The sequence below is a fragment of the Hyperolius riggenbachi genome, chromosome 1, assembly GCF_040937935.1.
Source record: "Hyperolius riggenbachi isolate aHypRig1 chromosome 1, aHypRig1.pri, whole genome shotgun sequence".
NCBI classification, from domain to species: domain Eukaryota; kingdom Metazoa; phylum Chordata; class Amphibia; order Anura; family Hyperoliidae; genus Hyperolius; species Hyperolius riggenbachi.
Genome location: NC_090646.1, coordinates 104148584 through 104171149, shown reverse-complemented (window position 1 = coordinate 104171149; position 22566 = coordinate 104148584). Strand labels below are relative to the sequence as shown.

Here is a 22566-nt window from a genome sequence, read left to right as displayed (position 1 = left end):
TCATAAATAAGGTAGAAGACCGAGAGCCCAATATACAGGGGAGGACTGGGACCTTTTGGCCTGGAGGGAAAACACAAACTAGAGGCCCGGTTTCACAGCAACCCCAGCCCAATTGACGTCACGTACGCCTCAAGTACTTTATACCGGTAGTCATGTTGGTCGCCAATGCAGCAAGGATACTCAAGGGACAGCATGACAGGTAAAGTTTCAATGCACAGGCACTGTGGGGCACATAATACACTTTGAGGGACAACGGCCGGGGTTTCCATCGTGTTCATAGTTTGTTATTATCACACTTCATGACCACATCGGCACATCGATACATTCAACTACTTTCCACCCAAATTAAGTCAAATTGTTATATGGGCATGCATGTGGTGGCACAGATTTTCATCCGATTGGATAATAATTATGAAGCGATTGGTGGATCAGCCAGCCCTAAATCATTAAATGAGAGGCAGCCTGGGGGGAAATCTCCCCCCTTCCCCCCTGGCCAGTCCTTCCCTGCCAATATAGTGTAGTATGTATTGGAAAGGGGGCAAGTAATGTGAAACGTAAGTATTATACTTACAAACCAGGGTTACCTCAAAGGCAACCACTGAAACACTTGTCTTGGGAGTATATGAATAAATTGTTTACTACTTTAATCCGACAGTACCTGTGTCTGTTTTGGTTTGGCTGGTCCACCACCGCAGCCCGAACGGCTTAAACTTTTTAGTGACTTTTATCCTACTGGCGCCTCTGTACCACTCTGCAAATTCATCATCATAGTCTTTCTTTTTGCAAAAGATGATTTAAAAACAAAAAAAGCAATGTTCTTCTTTTTAGAGCTATAGGACACTTTAGTACATTTAAATTCACGATTCATTCACCAAGACCACATTTCAATTTTAAATTTCCTCTGCTCTTTTTAAATAAACCAGTTTATAATGTATGTATAGTACATGGAACAAAAGTACAAAGAGGAAGAAAGGAGGGAAAGGAAAAAAAACATGGATTATGATGGTGGATTTTACTAACTTTAAAGCGGACCTGAATACAGAAGAACTTCCTCTCTGCTCTAAAAGAAAAGCAACAGCATAATAAAAAAAACAGTTCTTTGTTACAAATCCTGCAATAAATCTGCAATGTGTCTACATCCTGCTTTCATGGAAGCAGACATAGAGTAAGCATCCTGTTTATAAATTAGCTGCTCTGTCAAGGCAGCCAGCTAACACAGCTGAGAGATCAAATTACAGATGTGATCTATCACAGATTAGGGGGATTGGACAGGCTAAACACTCTAAATACATACAGGGTGCATTTATCTCTGTTTTCCTTCTGTCCTGTGCAAGAGTTCAGGTCCACTTTTAAGCACTTTGCGACCGCCTAACACCAATTGGCGGATGCAGAGTGGCTCCCCTGCCTAACACTGATTGGCATCAAGTACTGGGGGAGGAGATTAGCGGGATCCCGCTAGTGAGATTAGCCTGCTAGCCCGCGATCGCAGCTAGCAGGCTGTTTGAAGCTAAAAAAAGTTTATTTTGTTTATACAGCGCTGCAATCTATGCGCAACGCTGTATGGGAACAGCGAGGAGAGGGCCAGCGCATACCACAAAGGCTGCATCTGAAATGACCAACAGCTCACATGTGCAGCACCTCTAATAAGCTATCTGCACACTTCACATTCAATTCAGATGCAAATCATATGCATAACTACTATTACTTACCAGGGGCGCCTCTAGCCATTTTGTCACTCTAGGCGAGAAAACCTGTGGCTCCCCCCCTCCCCCCCAAGCCCTGTTAGGGCTGCTCGTCTCTTGCCATCTCCCTGGGTGCCTCCTGTCACCTGCCATTGTCCCGGAAAGCCTGGCCGAGTTACGCTGGAATAGCAATAGAGAGGCTCGGCCAGGCGCGCTCCCGTACCTGTACTTGTACGGCACAAGCGCAGAATGCTCCCAGGGACAGGAACACGCCTGGGCGGGCCGCACATGTGTGACAGAGCCCGAATCGATCAGGCTTTCAGGGACAATTACGCGTGACTGGAGTCACCCAGGGAGATGGTAAGGGACGAGCAGCCCTAAAGGTGTTTAAGGAAGCCTCAGGTAAGTATTGTACCAAACACGCTGCTCGTCTCTGGTACACTTTAAACAAAAACATTTATTTGTTACAGCTGATACAACTCTTAAATAACTGCACTTTTTCTACTTCCTGCTTTCGTGGAAGCATATTGTTACGATCCTATGCTATCTAATGAGCTTATCTGCCGTGGCATGGCAGTCAGGTGACATGGGGAGGATCAAATTACAACTTGCGATTAGTAACAAATGAGGGGGAATAAAACAGGCTAAATCACGACACATGTTTTCCTTCTGTCCTATATTAGAGTTCAGGTCCACTTTTTTTTTTTATATATGCAGCCAGCAAGCATCATGATTACAACTTTAGTATGGCTGGGCTTACCTCCTAGGCTGCCTGCACTGGTCTCTGAGTTAATGCAGGAGGCTGCAGCCAAATGTTTGGGGGGCCACCGCCGGGGAGAGAGGGGAACACACGCAGGGCTGGCTAAGGTGGGCTCAGCAGGGGGGCACGCAGACAGTCAGTGATGGTGGTTTCCCCTCAGACATCCGGCGCCGGCCGGGAGAGTCACGCTGCCTTCAGGGGGGCGGAGTTAGAGGCGGCGCCGCACCGCACGCAGTAAAAAACCTGTGCTGCTGCTGGGGAGAGAGGCGGACCAGGCACTTAGTAGGAGATGGAGTGGGCGGAACTCTAGTGAGTTTCCTTCAGTCTATTGGCTGGGCCTGGGCGGGGGGGCGTATATAAAGGCGGCAGAGCACGTGGCGTAAATAAACCACGATCGGACAGAAGCGCAGCCGGCGCTGATGGTAATAACGGCAATCAGCCGCAGTCTCCCTCCCGCAGCAGTGCGCCCCTCCCCCTTCATGCCGCTCCAAGCACCTGCTTGTAGTGCCATGCGCTAAAGGCGCCCCTGTTACTTACCATGCAAACGGGAAACTCAGGAATATGGGCTGGGAGCAGCTAACCTGGTAGTTACATACTAGCAAAATTATGAAAAGGGAAGAAGAGGGGGCTACCTCACTGTGAAGCGAAGGGCTACCTCACCGTGGCGCAAGTGTCCAGTATATTATACTTTGCATGCAAACCATAGTGGAAGCCAAAGTTCCTCCATAGTATAATAAATGTAGCATTTGTCTTGGATGCAGGGCATGCATTTTCAGCCTAATAGAGGTGGTGCATGCCTGAGCGATTACCCATTCAATTGCAGCATGTTTTTAGAGATGCATAACCCCCCCCCCCCCTTCATAATTTTGCTGTATGGGGACAACTTTGTGACAAAGCTGTTCCCAGGAGCGGCTCACAATGTGATCCCCTCTCATAGGCTAATGCCTATGAGAGGTGATCACTGATAGGGGGCCCCGGGCAGTGAGAGTTCCCGGGGCCCCAGGCTGGCTCATGCACCATTGTTTTTAATTTTATTGTAGTATCCCATGCAGTTTAGTTAGGAGGGGGGCAGATGAGAGGGAATATCCTGCACGCTGGTGCCCCCTGCTGGTCATATAGCCATTGTCTATATGCAACTGAAGCCCTCTCCAACTGACTGGCTGACTTGCTCAGCTTCTGCTGATTAATCACTGCAAGCTAGGTGTATTATATGTGTGCATTTCTCATTGGCTTATAAGCAGCCTGCAGGCTTTATAAAGCAGCAGAGAACTGTTTGGGAGTGAGTTTCTCCAATTGTGTGTTTGGTAAGTGATCACTGATAGGATCTCGGGGGGAAAGGAGCAAAATAAAAAGGAAATCATGAAATTTATTTTTTTTTAAAACAAAAGAATAAAGCTAAAAAAAAAAAAAACAATTGCATCAGATGCCACCAATAGAAATATCATTAACATAGAATTTTCTGTTTGCGAATGGCGAATGTGAACTTCCGCAAAATGTTCGCGAACAGGCAAATCTGGTGAACCGCCATAAACTTCAATGGGCAAGCAAATTTAAAAACTTACAAAGACTGTTTCTGGCCACAAAAGTAATGAAAAAGTTGTTTTAATGGGTCTAACACCCGGATAGGGGCATGCTGGAGGGGGATCCATGCCAAAAGTCTCACCAAAAATTACGGAGCTGACGCAAAGTTGGGTTTGAACCATAATGGGCAGAAATCATATTATGCACAGCTATGGGTTTCTGTGGGCTGTGGAGTGTCTCACACAGAGAGATACAATAGTACTATCAGAATACTATCAGAATACAGTGAAATAATAATGCATTGGTGTTGTTCTGTGCCTGCAACTTAATGAGGCAACAGCAGTAGTGTGCACACTGGGTGTCAGTGGGCTGTAGAGTGTCACACAGTGCAGGGACGGATCTAGACCAAGTTGCGCCTGGGGCAAGGTCAGGTTTTGTCGCCTAAAGGTAAGGTCTTGGCGCCTAAACTGCCATTCCCCATCCAGTTTTGGCACCTAAAGGTCAGGTTTTGGTGCCTAAAGATCAGGTTTTGGCACCTAAACTGCCATTCCCCATCCAAATTTTGCCGCCTTTTTAAGAATTCAACAAACTGCGCCTGGGGCAAGATACCCGCCTGCCCCCCTCCCCCCTAGATCCGTCCCTCACACACACAAAAAACACAGGAGACTGATGCGCTAGCCCTCGAAAGGGCTGTTTGGCATGCTTTCACAGCAAGTAAGGAACAAGAACACAGACCTAGCTAATACTTCCCCTAGATTCATAGAAAAGCAGATGGTTGGCACTACAGTGAAATGGCATGCACACATCAGCTGCGACAACAGGCAGTTTGCACAGGAGGACTACACATACACCTCTTCTTTAAACCTCTTCAGCGTGCTCAAGCAACAACATCAAATAGCAAGCAGACAAAGATAGCAGGAAAGCTGGCACTGCTGCAAGTGTTCAATTTATTGTAGCAAAGATAAAGTGCAAACGTGCAGCATCTTGCAAAAAGTATAGCATGAAGAAACATGGTCCTGAGGCCGCTATTGGAGGAAATACCTTCTCACCTCTGGGACACCATGGATGTGCTTAGGGGCCTTGAGGGTCTAAAATGGCATACTGGCGATTTCTTGGCCACCATTGACGTTGAAAGTCTTTACAGCCGTATACCTCATACCTTGGGCATCATAGCCGTCAGGCACTTTTTAGACAAAACTGATAAAACTACGGTTTGTAAAGACTTTATCTGTGATTGCCTTCTGTTCGTATTAACCCACAATGCTTTTTTATTTGATAGGAGATGGTATTGGCAGGTGGCAGGCACCGCAATGGGGACAGCTGTCTCCTGTACATATGCCAATATATTCCTAGCATGGTGGGAAGAACTTTTTATACATTCAGAGGACAATCCATACAGGGCGAGCCTCAGGATGTGGTCCAGGTATGTGGACGACATCTTGGTATTTTGGTCCGGGACTCGTGACTCCTTTTTTAACTTTTTATCTTACATTAACTGTAATGTTGTAAATATGACCTTTACGGCTGATATTCATTCAGAGAGGATCGCATTCCTTGACCTGGAGTTGATAGTCCATAAGAATAGCTTGATATCTCAGGGATACCGTAAACCCACAGCCAGTAATGCCCTACTACACAAGTCGAGCTTTCACCCCACCCACGTTACTCGCACTTTTCCCTACTCCCAGTTCCTCAGGTTGCGCCGCAACAACGTCAACGATGCGGATTTCCGCAAGCAGTCTGAGGAACTGGGAGTGAGGCTTTTGGCCAAAGGGTATAGGGAACAGGATATACAAGAGGCTTTTAACAAAAGTAATCACATCAAGAGGTCAGACCTCTTGAGAAGGAAAAAACGAACTCTAGCATGCAACGGAAGATTCCCTTTTCCTTTGGCTACACCAATATGGCAGACCATGTGAAGAGGGTAATTAGAAGGAATTGGGACATTCTGACCAGGGATCCTATCTTGAAACCCCTGGTGACGGAGGGACCATTGTTCTCTTTCAGGAGGTCACCCACAATAGGCTCGTTGGTGAGCAGGAGCGAGTTTAAAACTGCAAGTGGGAGTGACTGGCTACGAGAAGGCGGCCCTTGGGGTAACCATAGGTGTGGGCATTGCAAATCGTGTAGTCAGATAAGAGTGGGTTGCCAATTCCATATTGGCCCACTTCGACGAAATGTGCGGTCGTTTTTTACATGTCAAACGCGATTTGTGGTTTACACAATATGGTGCCCCTGTGGGAGGTTCTATATAGGAGAGACGACGAGATCAATTAATGAACGGTTCAGGGAACACTACAATTCCTTGAAATCTGGAAAGGGTTCTCCAAGAATGATCCAACACATGCGAGAAAGTCATGGGAATGACCCCAACAAATTGAAATTCGCAGGAATCATTCATGTCCTACCCCCGTCTAGAGGCGGAGATAGGGAGAAGCATTTGAAAAGGGAGGAAGCTATGCTAATCCTACAGTCAGGAGCTATGGGACCCTTAGGTCTTAACGACCATACAGATTTATCTTGCTTCCTCGATCCTTGAATCTCCCTTCCCTTTCTGTGTGTGTCCGTTGTTCTTCCCTCCTCCTGTCCCCTTGTTCCCTGCACCCCCCTGCAATTGACATGCTATTATGTGTTCTGTTTGCCTTGATGCTTTATGCTTTGTATGCAATTTGTCATCTATTGTACTGTCATTATTTTGGAAGATGGTGGGAGCATACATTAACCACCCGCCTACCTTCCCTCTTTCATCTTCCATGTTTAGTCTATCCCAGTTGGTGACATCTCACCACGGGATATGGGCTATTTTACTTCCCTTCATTTTTGCCCCCCTACCTTCCTTCCCCTCCTATTTCCTACAGCAGCACTATATTTAGCTATTATAGCACTGTGTGCTTTGTACTTAGGACTTTCCACCCGGATGGAGCACGATTTGGCCACACTGACACTTAGGGTTCTATGACACCTTTTCCATTCAGGATCCCCTGATCTTTTGTATCCCTTACCCCCCACTCCACCCTCCCTATTTTTCCTACTTTTTCCCCTCCCCACCCAAGGTGTGAGTCTGGCCGGGTCGGGCCCTGTTCAAGTTTGGCCGCTGGGGGGAGTGTTCCCACTCACCCTATGCGACCTTATTTACGCGTGCGTCGCATGCATAATTATGCAGTACGCATGTATCTAATTGGCATGCGTACGTTGTAGGCGCCACGCGGATTTTCGTACGCATGTGACGTACGTTGACGCAACGCGTCAATGCGTACAAACACGTGACGCGGAAGTAGGGGCGGCGCTGCCACCGGAAGTGACGCTAGACGCTGGCTCTGAATAGTATTTAACCAGCAGCCATTGCCCAACAGTGTTGCAGCCTCCGTAGAAGCGCTGTTTAGCGCGAAACGGCCGTCAGGCATCCTGTGCCCAGCACCCACCATCCTCCACGCCTCTTCTCACCAGGGTATGTGTTTCTTCATGCTATACTTTTTGCAAGATGCTGCACGTTTGCACTTTATCTTTGCTACAATAAATTGAACACTTGCAGCAGTGCCAGCTTTCCTGCTATCTTTGTCTGCTTGCCTAATACTTCCCCTACCTGTCTGCAGCAAGTCTGACCCTGCTCTCACTAACAGTAGAGATAGCTCGAACGGTTCGCACGCGAACTTATTCGCGCAAACTTCGGTGGTTCGCGTTCGCGTTCGAATGCAAACTTTATGCGAGTTCGACCCAACCCCTATACTACATCATTAGGGTCAACTTTGACTTTCTACATCACAGTCAGCAAGCATAGGGTAGCCAATCAGGCTACACTCCCTCCTGGAGCCCCCCCCCCCCCTTATAAAACGCAGGCAGTGTCAGCCATTTCACTCAGTGTGGCTGCAGTAATTAGAGAAGGGAGAGAACCTTGCTTCCGACATAGGGAAAGCTTAGTTAGGCTCTTGTGTTAGGCTTTTTAGGTTGTTCCTTCTTGCTGATCTAATTGCTAAAAAGAACTCCTCATGCTCAACAACTCTTTTGAGAGCTAATGTTGTTCTTGTGATCTATTTTTTTTTTTGTGTGTGTGTCACAGACACTTGTGTTGCATATACAGCCTTGGTAATTCCTACTGTGCCACTGCCAGGCCCAGCACATTAAGTGACGACTTGTGTGTGTGACAGGCAGCTGCACATTTGTAATACCAATTACTGCATACCCACCTGTTTAGTGCACCTACCTTCCTACGTGAGCGCACACAGTGTCACTGTACCTGTACCTGTGTGTGTGTGTGTGTGTGTGTGTGTGTGTGTGACACAGGTGCACATTTGTAATATCAATCACTGCATACCCACCTGTTGTTCAGTACACCTACCTACCTACATGACCGCACGCAGTGTCACTGCACCTGTTCACGGTACCTGTGTGTGTGTGTGTGACACAGGTGCACATTTGTAATACCAATCACTGCATACCCACCTGTTGTTTAGTGCACCTACCTTCCTACGTGAGCGCACACAGTGTCACTACACCTGTTCACGGTACCTGTGTGTGTGTGTGTGTGACACAGGTGCACATTTGTAATACCAATCACTGCATACCCACCTGTTGTTCAGTACACCTACCTACCTACATGACCGCACGCAGTGTCACTGCACCTGTTCACGGTACCTGTGTGTGTGTGTGACACAGGTGCACATTTGTAATACCAATCACTGCATACCCGCCTGTTGTTGTTCAGTGCACCTACCTACATACGTGACCGGATGCAGTGTCACTGCACCTGTTCACGGTACCTGTGTGTGTGTGACAGGTGCACATTTGTAATACCAATCACTGCATACAAACCTGTTGTTCAGTGCACCTACCTACGTGACCGCACGCAGTGTCACTGCACCTGTTCATGGTACCTGTGTGTGTGCGTGACAGGTGCACATTTGTAATACCAATCACTGCATACCCACCTGTTGTTCAGTGCACCTACCTACCTACATGACCCACGCAGTGTCACTGAACCTGTTCACTGTACCTGTGTGCATGTGACAGCTGCACATTTGTAATACCAGTCACTGCATACCTTTTCACTGCACCTGTGTGACCACACGCTGTTTTATATACCAGTTCGCGCATACCTGTTAACTGCACCTGTGTAACTGCACATTGTTGTACCAGCAGTCACTGCAACCTGTTCACTGCACCTGAGTAACCGCACATTGTTGTACCAGCAGTCACTGCAACCTGTTCACTGCACCTGTGTAACCGTACATTGTATTAGTCAAGTCAGTGCATACCTTTCACTTCATCCCCCCAATATGGACAAAACAAGAGGCAGAGCCAGAGGCAGACCACCTCGCAGGTCTGTTCGAGGTCGCGCTGTCGTGATTTTGTGCGGCCCTCAACCAAAGTACAGTGTTCAGAAGAAGGCACGTGCCATCAACCCCCAATATTGTCAGGACGTAGTTGACTATTTAACACAAAACACTTCATCTTCCTCAGCTTCCGCACGGAAGTGTGACATATCTTCCTCCTTCTGCTCTGATTATGGCACCCCACTTAACACTCCGTCGGCAGCCATCACCAAAGTGCCATCATCACAGGGCTCAGCGGTGTGGAAATTCTTTTGTGTGTCTGCCTCACATGAGAGCAATGCCATCTGTACTCTCTGCCACTGAAAATTGAGCCATGGAAAGACCAAGACAAGCGTAGGGACAACTACCTTACGAAGGCACATGATTACAAAGCACAAACTGCAATGGGATGGCCACCTGAGGAAAAACAGCACACAAAAGCAAAGCCACACACCGCAGTGGAAGATACCAGGCCGCAATTACTTCTCAAAAAAGGCGATACCTAAACTGTACCGTGATGTTGAAAGGCAAGTGGTGACATCTCTGGCACACAGCGTTGGGTCAAGGGTCCATCTAACCACGGATGCCTGGTCTGCAAAGCACGCTCAGGCCTGCCCGAAGACTAAGTCAGTCCCCACACACAGCATCTCTGCCTGCACGCCATGCGACTGCCTGCCCCAAGACTAAGTCGGTCCCCACACAGCATCTCTGCCTGCAGGCCACTTGACTGCCCAACAGGGTCCAGGACTCCAAGTGGATTCCTGCTAGCAGTGGCCGCTATAATAACAAAACAAAAGGCATGCACATGTGTCAATTCCCCTTCCTGATCGTTACCTTGCCACGGTGAAGGGGCTTGCGTATCACAATAAAGCAATGACTGATGGCTATATGAATGTCTCGGGGGGGGGGGGGGGGGGGCACACCCAAGATAATAAGCTTGTTGCTTCACTGTGGACAGAATTCAATCAGCTGGACAGTCACTGTTGTTCTGTCATTGAGATACCTCAGCCCAGCAACCATATGAGCTTGAAAGCCGCCATCACCTGCACTCTCGCCATGGTGCGCACCAGTCCAGCACGGCCGTCACTACACAAACAGCTGTTTGTGGTGCATTACACAGTGAGTTTGGTCTGTCAATGTGAAGCAGTACTCTGATTACACTCCCTGATTGATGTTTACCCATGCAAGATGTTTTAAAGCACTTTAGGCCCCCAATTTAGCATTCAATGTGATTTCTGCCCTTAAAACGCTGCTTTGCGTCAAATCCAGATTTTTCCCCCGGGACTTTTGGCGTGTATCCCACTCCTCCATGCAAAAACTCAGATGTTAGACCCCTTGAAACATCTTTGCCATCACTTTTCTGGCCAGCATAGGTGTTTCTAGTTTTCAAAGTTCGCATCCCCATTGAAGTCTATTGCGGTGGCGAAGGTTTGCTACTTATCCACACAGACATAAAGCTATAATAGCTGCCAAAGGTGCTCCTTCTAAATTCTAACGTGAATGTGCAGTATTTTGTGTTTTTTCTTAATATTTACAGAAGATCTAAAGTAAAAAAAAAAATCAGATAAAATTGTTATCAATTATAAATACTGCTAACATTATTGGAAGGGTTAATAACTAAAAGTTCCAATTTATTCAGATGCTAATTAATATGATGGCTGTTGCCAGTACAAAATGATCAGATTGTTGTATCCAGCAGGGAGGCAGAGAGGCTTCTCTGCTTAATTTGTTCTGCAAATAGTAACAAAACCCAATCTGATAATCTTCTACAGGCAACAGCAATCTTAGCTTAAGGTTTTGTTCACATCTAAAATCAAAGTCGCTGACAGCCGAGTTTTGCGATTTTGAGAGTGATTTTTTTTCCCCCTCCTGGCATATACCTGCGCACTACGATTTTGTGTAAAGCGCTTTTTAAAGAGTTTTTGCAGAGCAATTTCTTTTTTCAGTTCCTGAAGCAAGTCAGGAAGTGAACTCTTTGACCTGGAAAAGAATAAATACAATGTATTTATTTATTCTTAATAGTGAGAACACAATCGCCGCACAAAGCGATTTTGTGAGCATTTTCATTTTTTCCTATACCTTCCATTGCAGCAAAAATCACGCTAAAAATAGTACAGGCATCGCTTTGCTGAGCGGATTTGAAACTAACCACTCAGATGTGAACACTCTCATAGGGAATCATTGCACAAGCGCTTTTAGGGCAATTTTTTAAATCGCCGGAGATTAAAATGCAAAACACCCTAGGTGAACAAGCCCTAAGGGCCCTTTTCCACCTGCAGTCGCTAGCGTTCACGTTGAACGCTAGCGATTGCTGAATCGCAAAACCGGCAATTCCCCGACGTTTTGCGGCCGCGATTTTGCTATGCTATGCACTGCATAGCAAAATCGCGGCAAATATCGCTCCGCCGTGCGTTCGCGTTCGGGTAAAAAAGGAATCGCGGTAGTGGAAATGACCTACCGCAATTCCTATGTTAAAAAGCAAACCGTAGCGATTGTAAAATCGCTAGCGGTTTGCGACTTTGCGATTCAGCCAGCGCAAACGCGCTGGTGGAAAAGGGCCCTAAGAGTGCTTTTATACTTAGTTTATTATTTTAGAGCAAAGATTAAATTTTGAGTTTCAAACCACTTTAAATGTCTTCCCAAATAAACGTTTTTTCTTCCCCCCAATCAAAAAAATGTAAGCACATTTACAAAAAGCCTAACCTTGTTTTTTCTTAAATGTTCTTGGGCTTTAACTGCTTGCCGACTGCGTCACGCCGAAGGGCGTGGCTGCGGCGGCAGCCCCAGGACCGCCTAACACAGATCGCCGTAAAGTCCTGGGGCTTCTTTTTGCAAGAGATCGCACGCATCTCCTGCTTGGTAGGCAGAGCTCCACTCCGCCTTCAGTCTCCCAGCGGCGATCTACCGTGTACATCGCTGCAATCTATAGCAGCGCTGTACTGGGGACAGCCGTGTGACATGGCTGTCCCCTCCAGAGGCTTAGCGGTGATTCGCTGTCATAGGCTGAAGCCTATGACAGCCGATCACAGTTATTGGCTGGCGGGAGGGGGGAGGGCGGGGATGGGATGAAATAAATAAAATAAATAAGTAAAAATATTACAAAATAAAACAAATAAATATTTATGGAAAAAAAATAAACACTGGGGGAGCGATCATCAGACCTCACCAACAGAGAGCTCAGTTGGTGGGGAGAAAAGGGAGGGGGAATAACTTGTGCGCTGTGTTGTGTGGCCCTGCAGCTTGACCTTAAGGCTAGTTTCACACCAGGACGTTGCGCTTTAGGGGACGTTATGGTCGCATAACGTGCCCCTAACACAACGCCTGGTGCTCTCTGCTGTCGACGTCAGAGTGAGCCACGTTGTGCAGCTCACTCTGGCGTCCGTGATGCCGTGATGCGTACTCTTGGACGCATGCGGCATCACGTGGTCCCGCCCGGGCAATCGCCGCACAGAGCGGCCGCTCCAGGAAGTAAACACTGCACGTCACTGAGTGCAGTGAATATTAATTAGCCATGTGCCTGGCCGCTCTCCACTCCTCCCTAACGTTACTGAGCATGTGCAAGCAGTCTAACGCAGCTCTGCCGCTTATAAAGTACTGCATGCAGTACGTTGTCTTATGGCGCAGCGTTACTAAGTAACGCAACGTGGGCACTGTGAACAGCCCATTGATTTTTCATTGTTGTGCGGTGGGGTGCGTTACAGGCTGCTCTAACGTGCGCCTGTAACGTCCCACTGTGAAACCAGCCTAAAGCTGCAGTGGCCTATTTTACAAAAAATGGCCTGGTCTTGGGTGTGGGGGGGGGGTAAAGCCTGTTGTTCTGAAGTGGTTAAAACAAACCTGAAGCAATGCAGAGAGCCTATTACAGCTATCAACTGAGAGAGACTCATAATGGCAGAATGACAGAATATTTCATGACTAGAATGACCTACATAAAGATAGGTATATAATTCTGTTTCCATGGAAAAGATTCAAATAGCTTTCATTAAAAAAAAAAACACCATCCACAGTCCAGGTAAACACTAAACAAAACTAATTTGAAGTGAAAGAGGGTGCCATTGCTTTATTCCTTTTAAAAAATATACTTGCCTGAGGCAGGGTTCACACTTATCAGTGTGGAAAACCGAACTTTTTAGATGGAATTTTTCCCTTGCGTTTTTTTTTTTCAGAGTAGCTAATGAAAGTCCATGAGAATTTGCATGCAATGTGCAAAGTTTGCTCGCACATACGAAAAGACAAACACAATTGTACAAATTTTTAAACAGGAGTGCGATTCCCCCATTGACTTTCATTGTATGTGCAGTGAATATATTTTTGCAAATTCGCAATTCACACATGATTTTTAATAAGTGTGTACCCTGCCTGACTGTTCACCTTGGTGCAGGAAGCAACTGCTCTTTCTGTCCCAGTGGTGTTTCCCTGAAGTCTCACTGCTTTCCTGGCAGGAGAGGTGGCTCTCACAATGGAAAGCCAATTGTTGTCGATGGTCAGATATAGTTAATCACCTCTCGAATGACACATTGCGCCATATGCAATTTGAGGTGAAAAGAAGCTCAAAACGTGTGAGCTTCTTATCAAAACGCTGGGAATTTCACAACAAATTCAATTGGCAGTTTCACTTGAGCAATGTTGGAGCGTTAAGAGCATAACTCAAGTCAATACTAGGTATAAACTCGAGCGATGCTCCTGTGTGCTGAGGGTTGTGGAGCAAGGCATCTGTGTGGTGGAGCTGTCCTTCAGCACTACTGGAGAGTTTATGAATTAAATAGGGCCCATTGTATGCAGCAAAACAAGATACACTGTACCAGTAGAGCACTGATGTTTTATCTGAATTAGTTGGCTCCATTCACTTGAACACACTTTACAGTTTGTAGTCAGAAATGATCTGTTTTATTGTTTCAGGAAGCAGCCAGTTTTGAATCAATCACAGCACAGAAATTCTGCTCAGTTCGGGGCGAAGATGCATATACTGCACTCTTGAGAGAGCCGCACCACGCTATGGAAACTTCCTTAGAAACTTTTAAATAAACCAAAATGGGTGAACCAACCTCTTGGCAGATTGCAAGAGGAGCCCAGTAACTTTTGGGGACAATACTAGTGCACAGTTAAGTTTTAAGAACTGTGAGTTCTCAAACAACCCAAGGCTAAAGTCTAAGAAGCTAAAGAACCAAAGGTTAAAGTCTAAGAAGCTAAAGAACCAAAGGTTAAAGTCTAAGAAGCTAAAGAACCCAAGGTTAAAGTCTAAGAAGCTAAAGAACCCAAGGTTAAAGTCTAAGAAGCTAAAGAACCCAAGGTTAAAGTCTAAGAAGCTAAAGAACCCAAGGTTAAAGTCTAAGAAGCTAAAGAACCAAAGGTTAAAGTCTAAGAAGCTAAAGAACCCAAGGTTAAAGTCTAAGAAGCTAAAGAACCCAAGGTTAAAGTCTAAGAAGCTAAAGAACTCAAGGTTAAAGAATAAGAAGCTAATGAACCCAAGGACAAAGTCTAAGAAGCTAAAGACCTGTCTTATACACGGTTCGTTTTTGTTTATCAGTCAAGCCGCTGATGGCTCGATTGATAAAATCTGACGTGTCCGATCAGCGCCTGGATCGATTCCACGCTCGATACCTGCGGGCGGAACAATGGGAGAAAACGAGCCGAAGATAAGAAGCGCCCACGGGGACGAGCGGGATTCAATGCAGGCGCCCGCGGGGACGAGCGGGGTCGTGATGGAATCGAGCCAGCGTCTCGATTCGTGCGCATAAACGAACCCTGTATGCCCAGCATTAGACTAGCAGGTGTTAGTGTTCATGAGGCCACCATCAAGAACAATGAACAATGATATGCATGGCAGGGTTGTAGTGAGAAAGCCACTATGTAAAAAAAGAACATTGCTTAAATCTACAATTTGCTGAATACCATGTCAACAAAACAGAAAGATATTGTAGGAGTATGTTTTGGCTCTATGAGATGATGAGATGAAATGAGAATGTGTTGGCTTGAATGAAAAGCATTATATTTTACAAAAGAGGTTCAGGCCTTTCTTGTCTGACCAGGACAATCCTTAGCATTGCCATCCCTACCTGCCATCAGTAGTCAATGGAATAAGAATTATACCAACAAATCCCACAGCAAACTGTTAGGGTGTTCTTCCATGAAGTTAAAGGGAACTTTTCACAATTTTTTTTTTATACTTCTAAACGAACCTCCCCTTAAGGCAGGTTCGTAAATGGTGTGAGCGTTTGGCAGGGCAGCAAGCATTTTCTACCCTTCGGGGGGCTGCTTGTAGCCCTTTCTCTGTATGCAGGCCTCCATCGTCTCTGTCCCTTTGCTGCAGAACCGCAGACTGGGAAATGTAATCACATTGATGAACTACATCTCCTGGCATCCATTGCAGTGGCCTGGGATGTGCGAAATCCCTGCAGGTACTTCAAGGTATGGTATAGGGGCAGAGAAGATGGAGGCATATAGACAGTGGGATACAGAACAGCCCCCAAAGGTATTAGAAATGTTGTGGAATGATCTGAAGCTGATAGTTCTTGTGAGATAATGTGTAGGAGTAGTCAGCAGATTATCAGAAATGTTCAGTTGCAGGTACTGTATTGCTAAATTATATCGTTTTAAACTGTGTAACTACAAATCATGGGGCCTAGAGCAAGATTTTGGTAGGTCAGATTTAGCAATACCTGAGAAATGAAACCCTGTAGATATTAGTGAAGGTTCTTGGTCAAATCGATGTATGATGCTCCTCAGTCCTAACCTACAGGCTTTGCTTCTGTGAGTACCCAGTCATTTCCCCAGTCCCCACACTGCACACATCCCACACTTCCTTTCCTGGACTCCACCACTTGATATAAATATAAGTACCTGGAGGTCGCAGATTGGGGAAACACAAACATTTAATGCTGCATTGAAAACATGAAAGATGCAAAAATATTGGGTCGGCACTGCCATGTAGCTCTTTCAAGTAAAATATAGCTCTTCATTTAAACATCTTAAAAATGGATATAGGAGACAGAAGGGGTCGTTTCTCAGCTACAACCCTGCTATTTCAGGCAAAGCAGTCTTCCCTCAGGCTGAACAATCAGCACGTCAAAGACTGCATGGCTCCCTCCTGCTCCTGGGCCCCATGGCTGTTGCCACACTCCTGCTTTTCAAAACGTTGTTACTAGTACTGCCACATTTCTAAATGCTGGGATGTTTCCTTTTTTAGTCTTTAGACAGGTTTTGTCTGAAGCAGGGCAGGCACAAAGAACTAATTAATCAAGGTATCTGGCTTAGGACAGTGGCTAATTTTCATATTAGTAGCCCTCACAGGTTCATGTCTAGTAGAACTCCAATCGGAAAATACAAAATGAAAAACATATGTGGGGAAAAAACCATGAGCTGACCTCCACAGGGTAACTTCCATTGATCCCCAGTCCTCTTCTTTCCCAGTCCTCTTCTATCTTCTCCCCTGATGCTATAACAGTGCTGAACAGCTTCCAGGCATATCTTCCAAGATGGAGAATAGCCCTTCCAAGGACAAGTACTAAGGGTAGGTAAGGCAAGTTGCTTTGATTGACAGGGCTAGTATGCTCCCACTGTTACCATGACTTCAGTGAGTTGGGAGGAGACACTTGAAAGAAGATCCCTACAGAGTAAAGAGGAAGACTGGGGACAATCAGAAATCCTACTGGAGAGGGAAGTTTAATGGTTTCTCCTAGTAGGCATTTTTTCCTTCAAAATTTTTTTTTATATTTCCTGAAAATCCACCTTTAATAACTGAATGGAAAAGAGATTTAAAAAGTTACCTCACTGGAAAACTAAGTTGCGTTATACTTACAATGAAAATTATTAAATTGTGGCTTAAAGCCAAACATTTGTCATTTTAGTTACATAACTATGAATTCCAACTATGTGTACATCTGGCGTGTGATACAGTATAAGGGAGTAGTGTACACAAGGAATTCATTGTTCAATCATGTATTTTTTTTGTTTTCATGTCTTATGCCTTTTTTATTTATATCTATGTTTACTGTAACTATTAAACACATCTGAATTTAATGGGAACCTGAAGTGAAAGTAATATGGAGACTGACGTCTTCATTCCCTTATATACCATGCCAGTTGCCTGGCTGTCATGTTGAGCTTTTGGCATTAGTTGTTTTCGAGCCCCACATCTCCAACAGGCATGCAGCCAGCGGAGTCAGACCAGAGTCAAAGTATCGGATTTACATGCTCAGTCTGGGCCAGTGACTTCAATAGGGATGTCACAAACTCTTCATTGGCAAATAGTCCCGATGCAGTTACCTTAGAGTTACTTCCAGGTCGGCAAGGTCCGTCAGTAGTGCGCAGGTGCTGGCAGAGAATCACCAAGGAAGTCAGGCAACTGGAATTGTTTATTAGGAAATGAAGGTGGCAGCCTCCGTATTCCTTTCACTTAAGGTTACCTTTAAGTTTTGTACATGCCTCAAATAATTGTTGCTTGATCTGACCTTTTATAATCAGATTAGGCAAAAACCCTATGGAGCCTGTTCATCAAGAAGCAATGAATCACATACAGTATTTATACATTCTCAGTATTACTTTACAAGTATAAACTTCATACTGTGTATAGAAGGCAGGAAGTGATATATAGCAGTGCACTTTTTTCCTGCTGCTGGTACAGAATTGAATAAAGGTCACCTGATAAATATGCAGCTCTGATTGGTGCCTGGGCAAGTAACTTCCTGAGTGGGAGGAGCTTGGACTTGCTGCTAAGCAGAGTGCTCCACAGCAGACCTATACCCTTGGCTAACCTGTGCAACTTAATAGGTGAAAAGAAAAGCTGCAAGGTGAGATGAATGAAGAACCTTTTTGCAAACTCACATTCTCAAACAACTCCACAAAACAGAAAGTCTATTTTTTCCCACTCTCCCATTCAGTACAATGATTGTATTTGATCAAAAGCATCACAATCAATCGTTATTACATTATTGGCTAGCTTTTGCTCAGTTGTAATTGTTTTATGGAACCCAACAGGCAATTGAGCATTTATAAGTAAACATTTTGGCCAGGAGTAAGACAGATATTCATCACTGAAGAAAGACAACCAACAATACTTAGAACAAAACCAGGAATGGCAGATTTGATCATCTTCTTGTATAGGTCCACTTGCCATGAGCTATTTTCTACCAGACTTCCCGCAGATTACACCCTTAACCACTTATGCCATTTGTGGCAGTATATCTACGCCCCGCAGTACTTTAGTTCCCGCACAGGGGCGTAGATATACGTCTATTGCCCGTTAGCATGGAGATCAGTGAATGTCAATCTAAGTACCGGTGTCAATGATCTTCAACATTAATGAGATGCCTGCGGTCAGTGTAACGAACTAAGTTACGCTTGCACTCATTACTTCCTGTTCACATACTATTAGTACACGGCAGGAAGAAATTGCATGAGGACGTCTTGTGGCCAAATAGTAAAATTACACACACACACACACACACATATATATATATATATATATATATATATTTTTTTTTTTTTTTATAAAAAGACACTTTTTTTTATTAAAATCAACCCCTAACCCCCTTTCACTCTCCCATAGTTGACCAAATAAAAAATTGCATATGTATATATATATATATATATATATATATATATATATATATATATATATATATATATATAGTTACCTTAGGGACTGAATTTTTTTTAATTTGTATGTCGTGGTATATTACTGTTATTTTTACAATTATGGGATTTTAATTAGTGATGTACCCCCCCAAAAATACACATTTATTTCCAAATAAAATATTGTTGCCATACATTGTACTAGGGTAATATTTTAAAAGTTGCAATAACCTGGACAAATGGGCAAATAAAATGTATGGGTTTTATCCACAGTAGAATAATGGTTGAACATTGAGAAATAATGTTTTTTTTTTCAATTTTTATTCATATTGTTAAAATGCATTTAGAATAAAATAATTCTTAGCAAAATGTACCATGCAAAGAAAGCCTAATTGGTGGCAAAAAACAAGATATAAATCATTTTGATTTGATAATTAGTTATAAAGTTATTGGCAAATGAATGGGAGGAGCGCTGAAAGGTGAAATTTGCTCTGTGACGGAAGGGGAAAACCACTTAGTAGGGAAATGGTTAAAACCATATATTAGTTTATGTGGTGGTGCTTATACACTTGGCCTATAGATGGCGCAGTGATATTGCATGCCTGTATAAGATTACCTAGACTGTTGTGGATTGTTGGTCAAGCAGGGCACAGATTTCATTCGTTTCTAACTTAATTAAGTTTCCCCCCTGCATTGTGGTGATGGTATTTTTGTCCTGCCCTTTAAACGTTTTTTTTTTTTTTTTTTACACTTTTTGAATCAAACAACTCATTCTGTAATGTACCCAGATTAAATTTCACTTTTGTAGACTCATGAGCAATCCCTTCAGTTCAGCTCTACATATTGTTAAGATTAATGAATGACATATGTTATTATTCGATATTGCTTATTTTGTATAAAACACACTCAGGTCCTCTACACCGTACTAACAGACTGGAACATTTGTAGCTGCTGGGCAGCAAAGTGGCGTAGTGGTTAGCACTCTCGCCTAGCAGCTGTTATGTTCTCATGTCTGCGTGGGGTTTCCTCCCACATCCCAAAGACATACAGATAAGTTAATTGGCTTCCCTCTAAATTGGCCCTAGTCTACGATACATACAGTACACTATACATACATAGACATAGGACTCTGGTAGGATTAGATTGTGAGCCCTGCTGAGGGACAGTTAGTGACAAGACACTATACTGTGTACAGCACTGCGGAAGATGTTGGTGCTATATAAAAACTAAATAAATATGGTAATAAAAGCTGCTACAAGCCTCTCAGTTTAGATAAATGTGGAATACAAGTAGAAATTACTTCTACTCTGTGCAACTTAATTGCTCATGCAGGAAGAGAAATCTATCTGGCTGTAGCACACTTGTCTGTGCAGAAAACCATGAGTTTTATGTCATGTGCATTTTTCCTGCAGTTGTATTGTCAGATCACTTTTGTAAGGCATAGGAAAGCATTGCATGCAAATCTCATAGAATAGGCAGGGGAAGAGGAAGTTGTTGTACAAATTTAAAATTCACATGATTTACACATTAAATCATATTACCAATCAAACAGTAATGCAACTTTTGTGCAGCCCATAGATTTACATTGCATACGATGTTGCTTGCATTTTTCTCTGTGTGGCAAAAACATGTTATTCAAATATGTATGCTCCTAGCCTCTGGAATGTCTGCACTAAAAATGAATGCAACAGAGTACAGATTTCAGACTAAAAAAGTAAAGAAACTTGGGCTTACTGTCAGTTTTGTAAGCTCACACCTGGCTGCAGACTGAAATATAAGGGTTATTTTAATAACATTAAATTGCAACCCCCAACATATTAAGCAATGGTGGAAAATCATGTTAACTAAGTTTACAGAATCAGAGCCAGTACTGTCATTTTTTTGTACATTTGTTCAATGAAATAAAATTATAAAATGTGTTACTCTAAATTTACCTGTCAGTTATAGGAAAATCTCTATAACGTAGGAGCAGAACGTCTGGAAGAACCAGCTACAATGCTCGTTTGCAATCTTCTGGGCTTTGGGGTTGGGTTCTTCTTTGGGTTTTGAAGGTTCTGGCTTCTTGGTGGCGGCAGGTTTTTTAGTGGTGGGCTTCTTCGTTGTTTGAGGCTTCTTCTCAGGTTTGGATGTGTCCGCCTGCTGGTTGGCACTTGGGCTGACTTGCCTAAACTGAGAAGCAGCAGGTGCCCTCGGACACTTACTGTGCCTGAAAACCTGAGGGTCACACGGATTGGCAGTCTTCTTAAGGTCCTGGCTGAGCTGTTCCCAGAATGCTCTAGGACCTTGGTTGTATGCCCGGCAGAAGGAGGGTTTACTGGCAAACTCACACAAGTAGCTTTTCCCTTGATTTTTACATTCAATTCTTAGTCTCATCTCAGTTTGGCCACTGGTGGTCATAACACAAGCATCCCTGTTTTTGGACTGGAAAGGAAGTTTTACTTCAGAGCCAGGTTTCTGTGCCAAGGTTCCTGCCCAGAAAACCGCGAGGGTGATGAGAATTGTCCCAAACGTCATGGTCATTAACTTGGGTGGAATTGTCTTGCTCCTATTTGTATGGTGATGGTGAAGCAGTGCTAAGCTTGAGCAGCTGTGCTTAGCTGGAGAGATAGATGTACACTGATAGCTGTGTCAAAAAAGTCTAATGTTTTCAAGGAGATAAAGAGTGAAGCTTGTCCACGGCAAGAATGTGCCTGTAATGTATAGCTCAAAGCAATATTTAATGACCCAGAGTGATCTCACAGGAGGGTAACAAGACAAATCTTGTTCATTTCTGTGAATAGTCCAACAGCTGAACGTGTCGTTAAAAAGCTATAGGTACTGCTTTCTCCTTTTTTTAATGTTTAGTTCATCTGATTTTTCAGCTCACTTTTAGTTGTTGTAGCTAGCTTCATATTAAGCGTGACTCCAGCTGTTATTATGCAAAGGATCTATACATACTGCGTTTTATTATGAGTATGGGGAGATCTCCTAAAATACATTCAGTATGGACTCATTCACACAGCATGGATGACATAGATTCCAGTGGTAATCTGTGCTATGTGGCATTTGTCAAATGTTTTGCTAAGCATTGAACGTTTTGTGTTAAATAAAAGAGTCACCTAAAATGCCTCCCACGGTGTCTGCATGGATCTTTGATACGTTTCCACCACCTTAAAGGACAATTGACGGGAGAGAGATATGCCTGGCTATCCTGCTGATCCTCTGCCTCTAATACATTTAGCCATAGACCCTGAACAAGCATGCAGCAGATCAGGTGTTTCAAACATTAATGTAAGATCCGGCAAGATTAGCTGCATGCTTGTTTCTGATGTGAATGAGACATTACATCGGCCAAAGAGACCAGCAGGGTTGGCAGGCAACTGGTGTTGCTTAAAAGGAAATAAATATGGCAGCCTCCATTTTCTTCTCATTTCAGTTGTCCTTTTAACCTGCTGGGCGGTCTGGACGAGCTCAGCTCGTCCAGTACCGCCGTAGCCTGCCGCTCGGGCCCTGCTGGGCCGATCTGGCTCAAATAAAAAGCAGCACACGCAGCCGGCACTTTGCCAGCCGCGTGTGCTGCCTGATCGCCGCGAGTAGCGGCGAAAGAGGGTCCCCCCAGCCGCCTGAGCCCAGCGTAGCCGGAACAAAAAGTTCCGGCCAGCGCTAAGGGCTGGATCGGAGGCGGCTGACGTCAGGACGTCGGCTGACGTCACTCCGCTCGTCGCTATGGCGACGATGTAAG

At 44.5% G+C, this 22566-nt stretch overlaps 1 protein-coding gene across 1 annotated transcript in view; it reads right to left on the bottom strand.

The window, feature by feature from the left end:
* FGFBP2 (fibroblast growth factor binding protein 2) overlaps positions 1 to 21510 on the bottom strand; it is a 46951-nt gene extending 25441 nt beyond the window's left edge. The window contains exon 1 of the mRNA XM_068267672.1: positions 20780 to 21510. Coding sequence (XP_068123773.1) covers positions 20787 to 21365 — 579 coding nt within the window. The 5' untranslated portion in view covers positions 21366 to 21510 and the 3' untranslated portion in view covers positions 20780 to 20786. The remainder of the gene's footprint in view (positions 1 to 20779) is intronic.
* Between the last annotated feature and the right edge of the window lie 1056 nt (positions 21511 to 22566).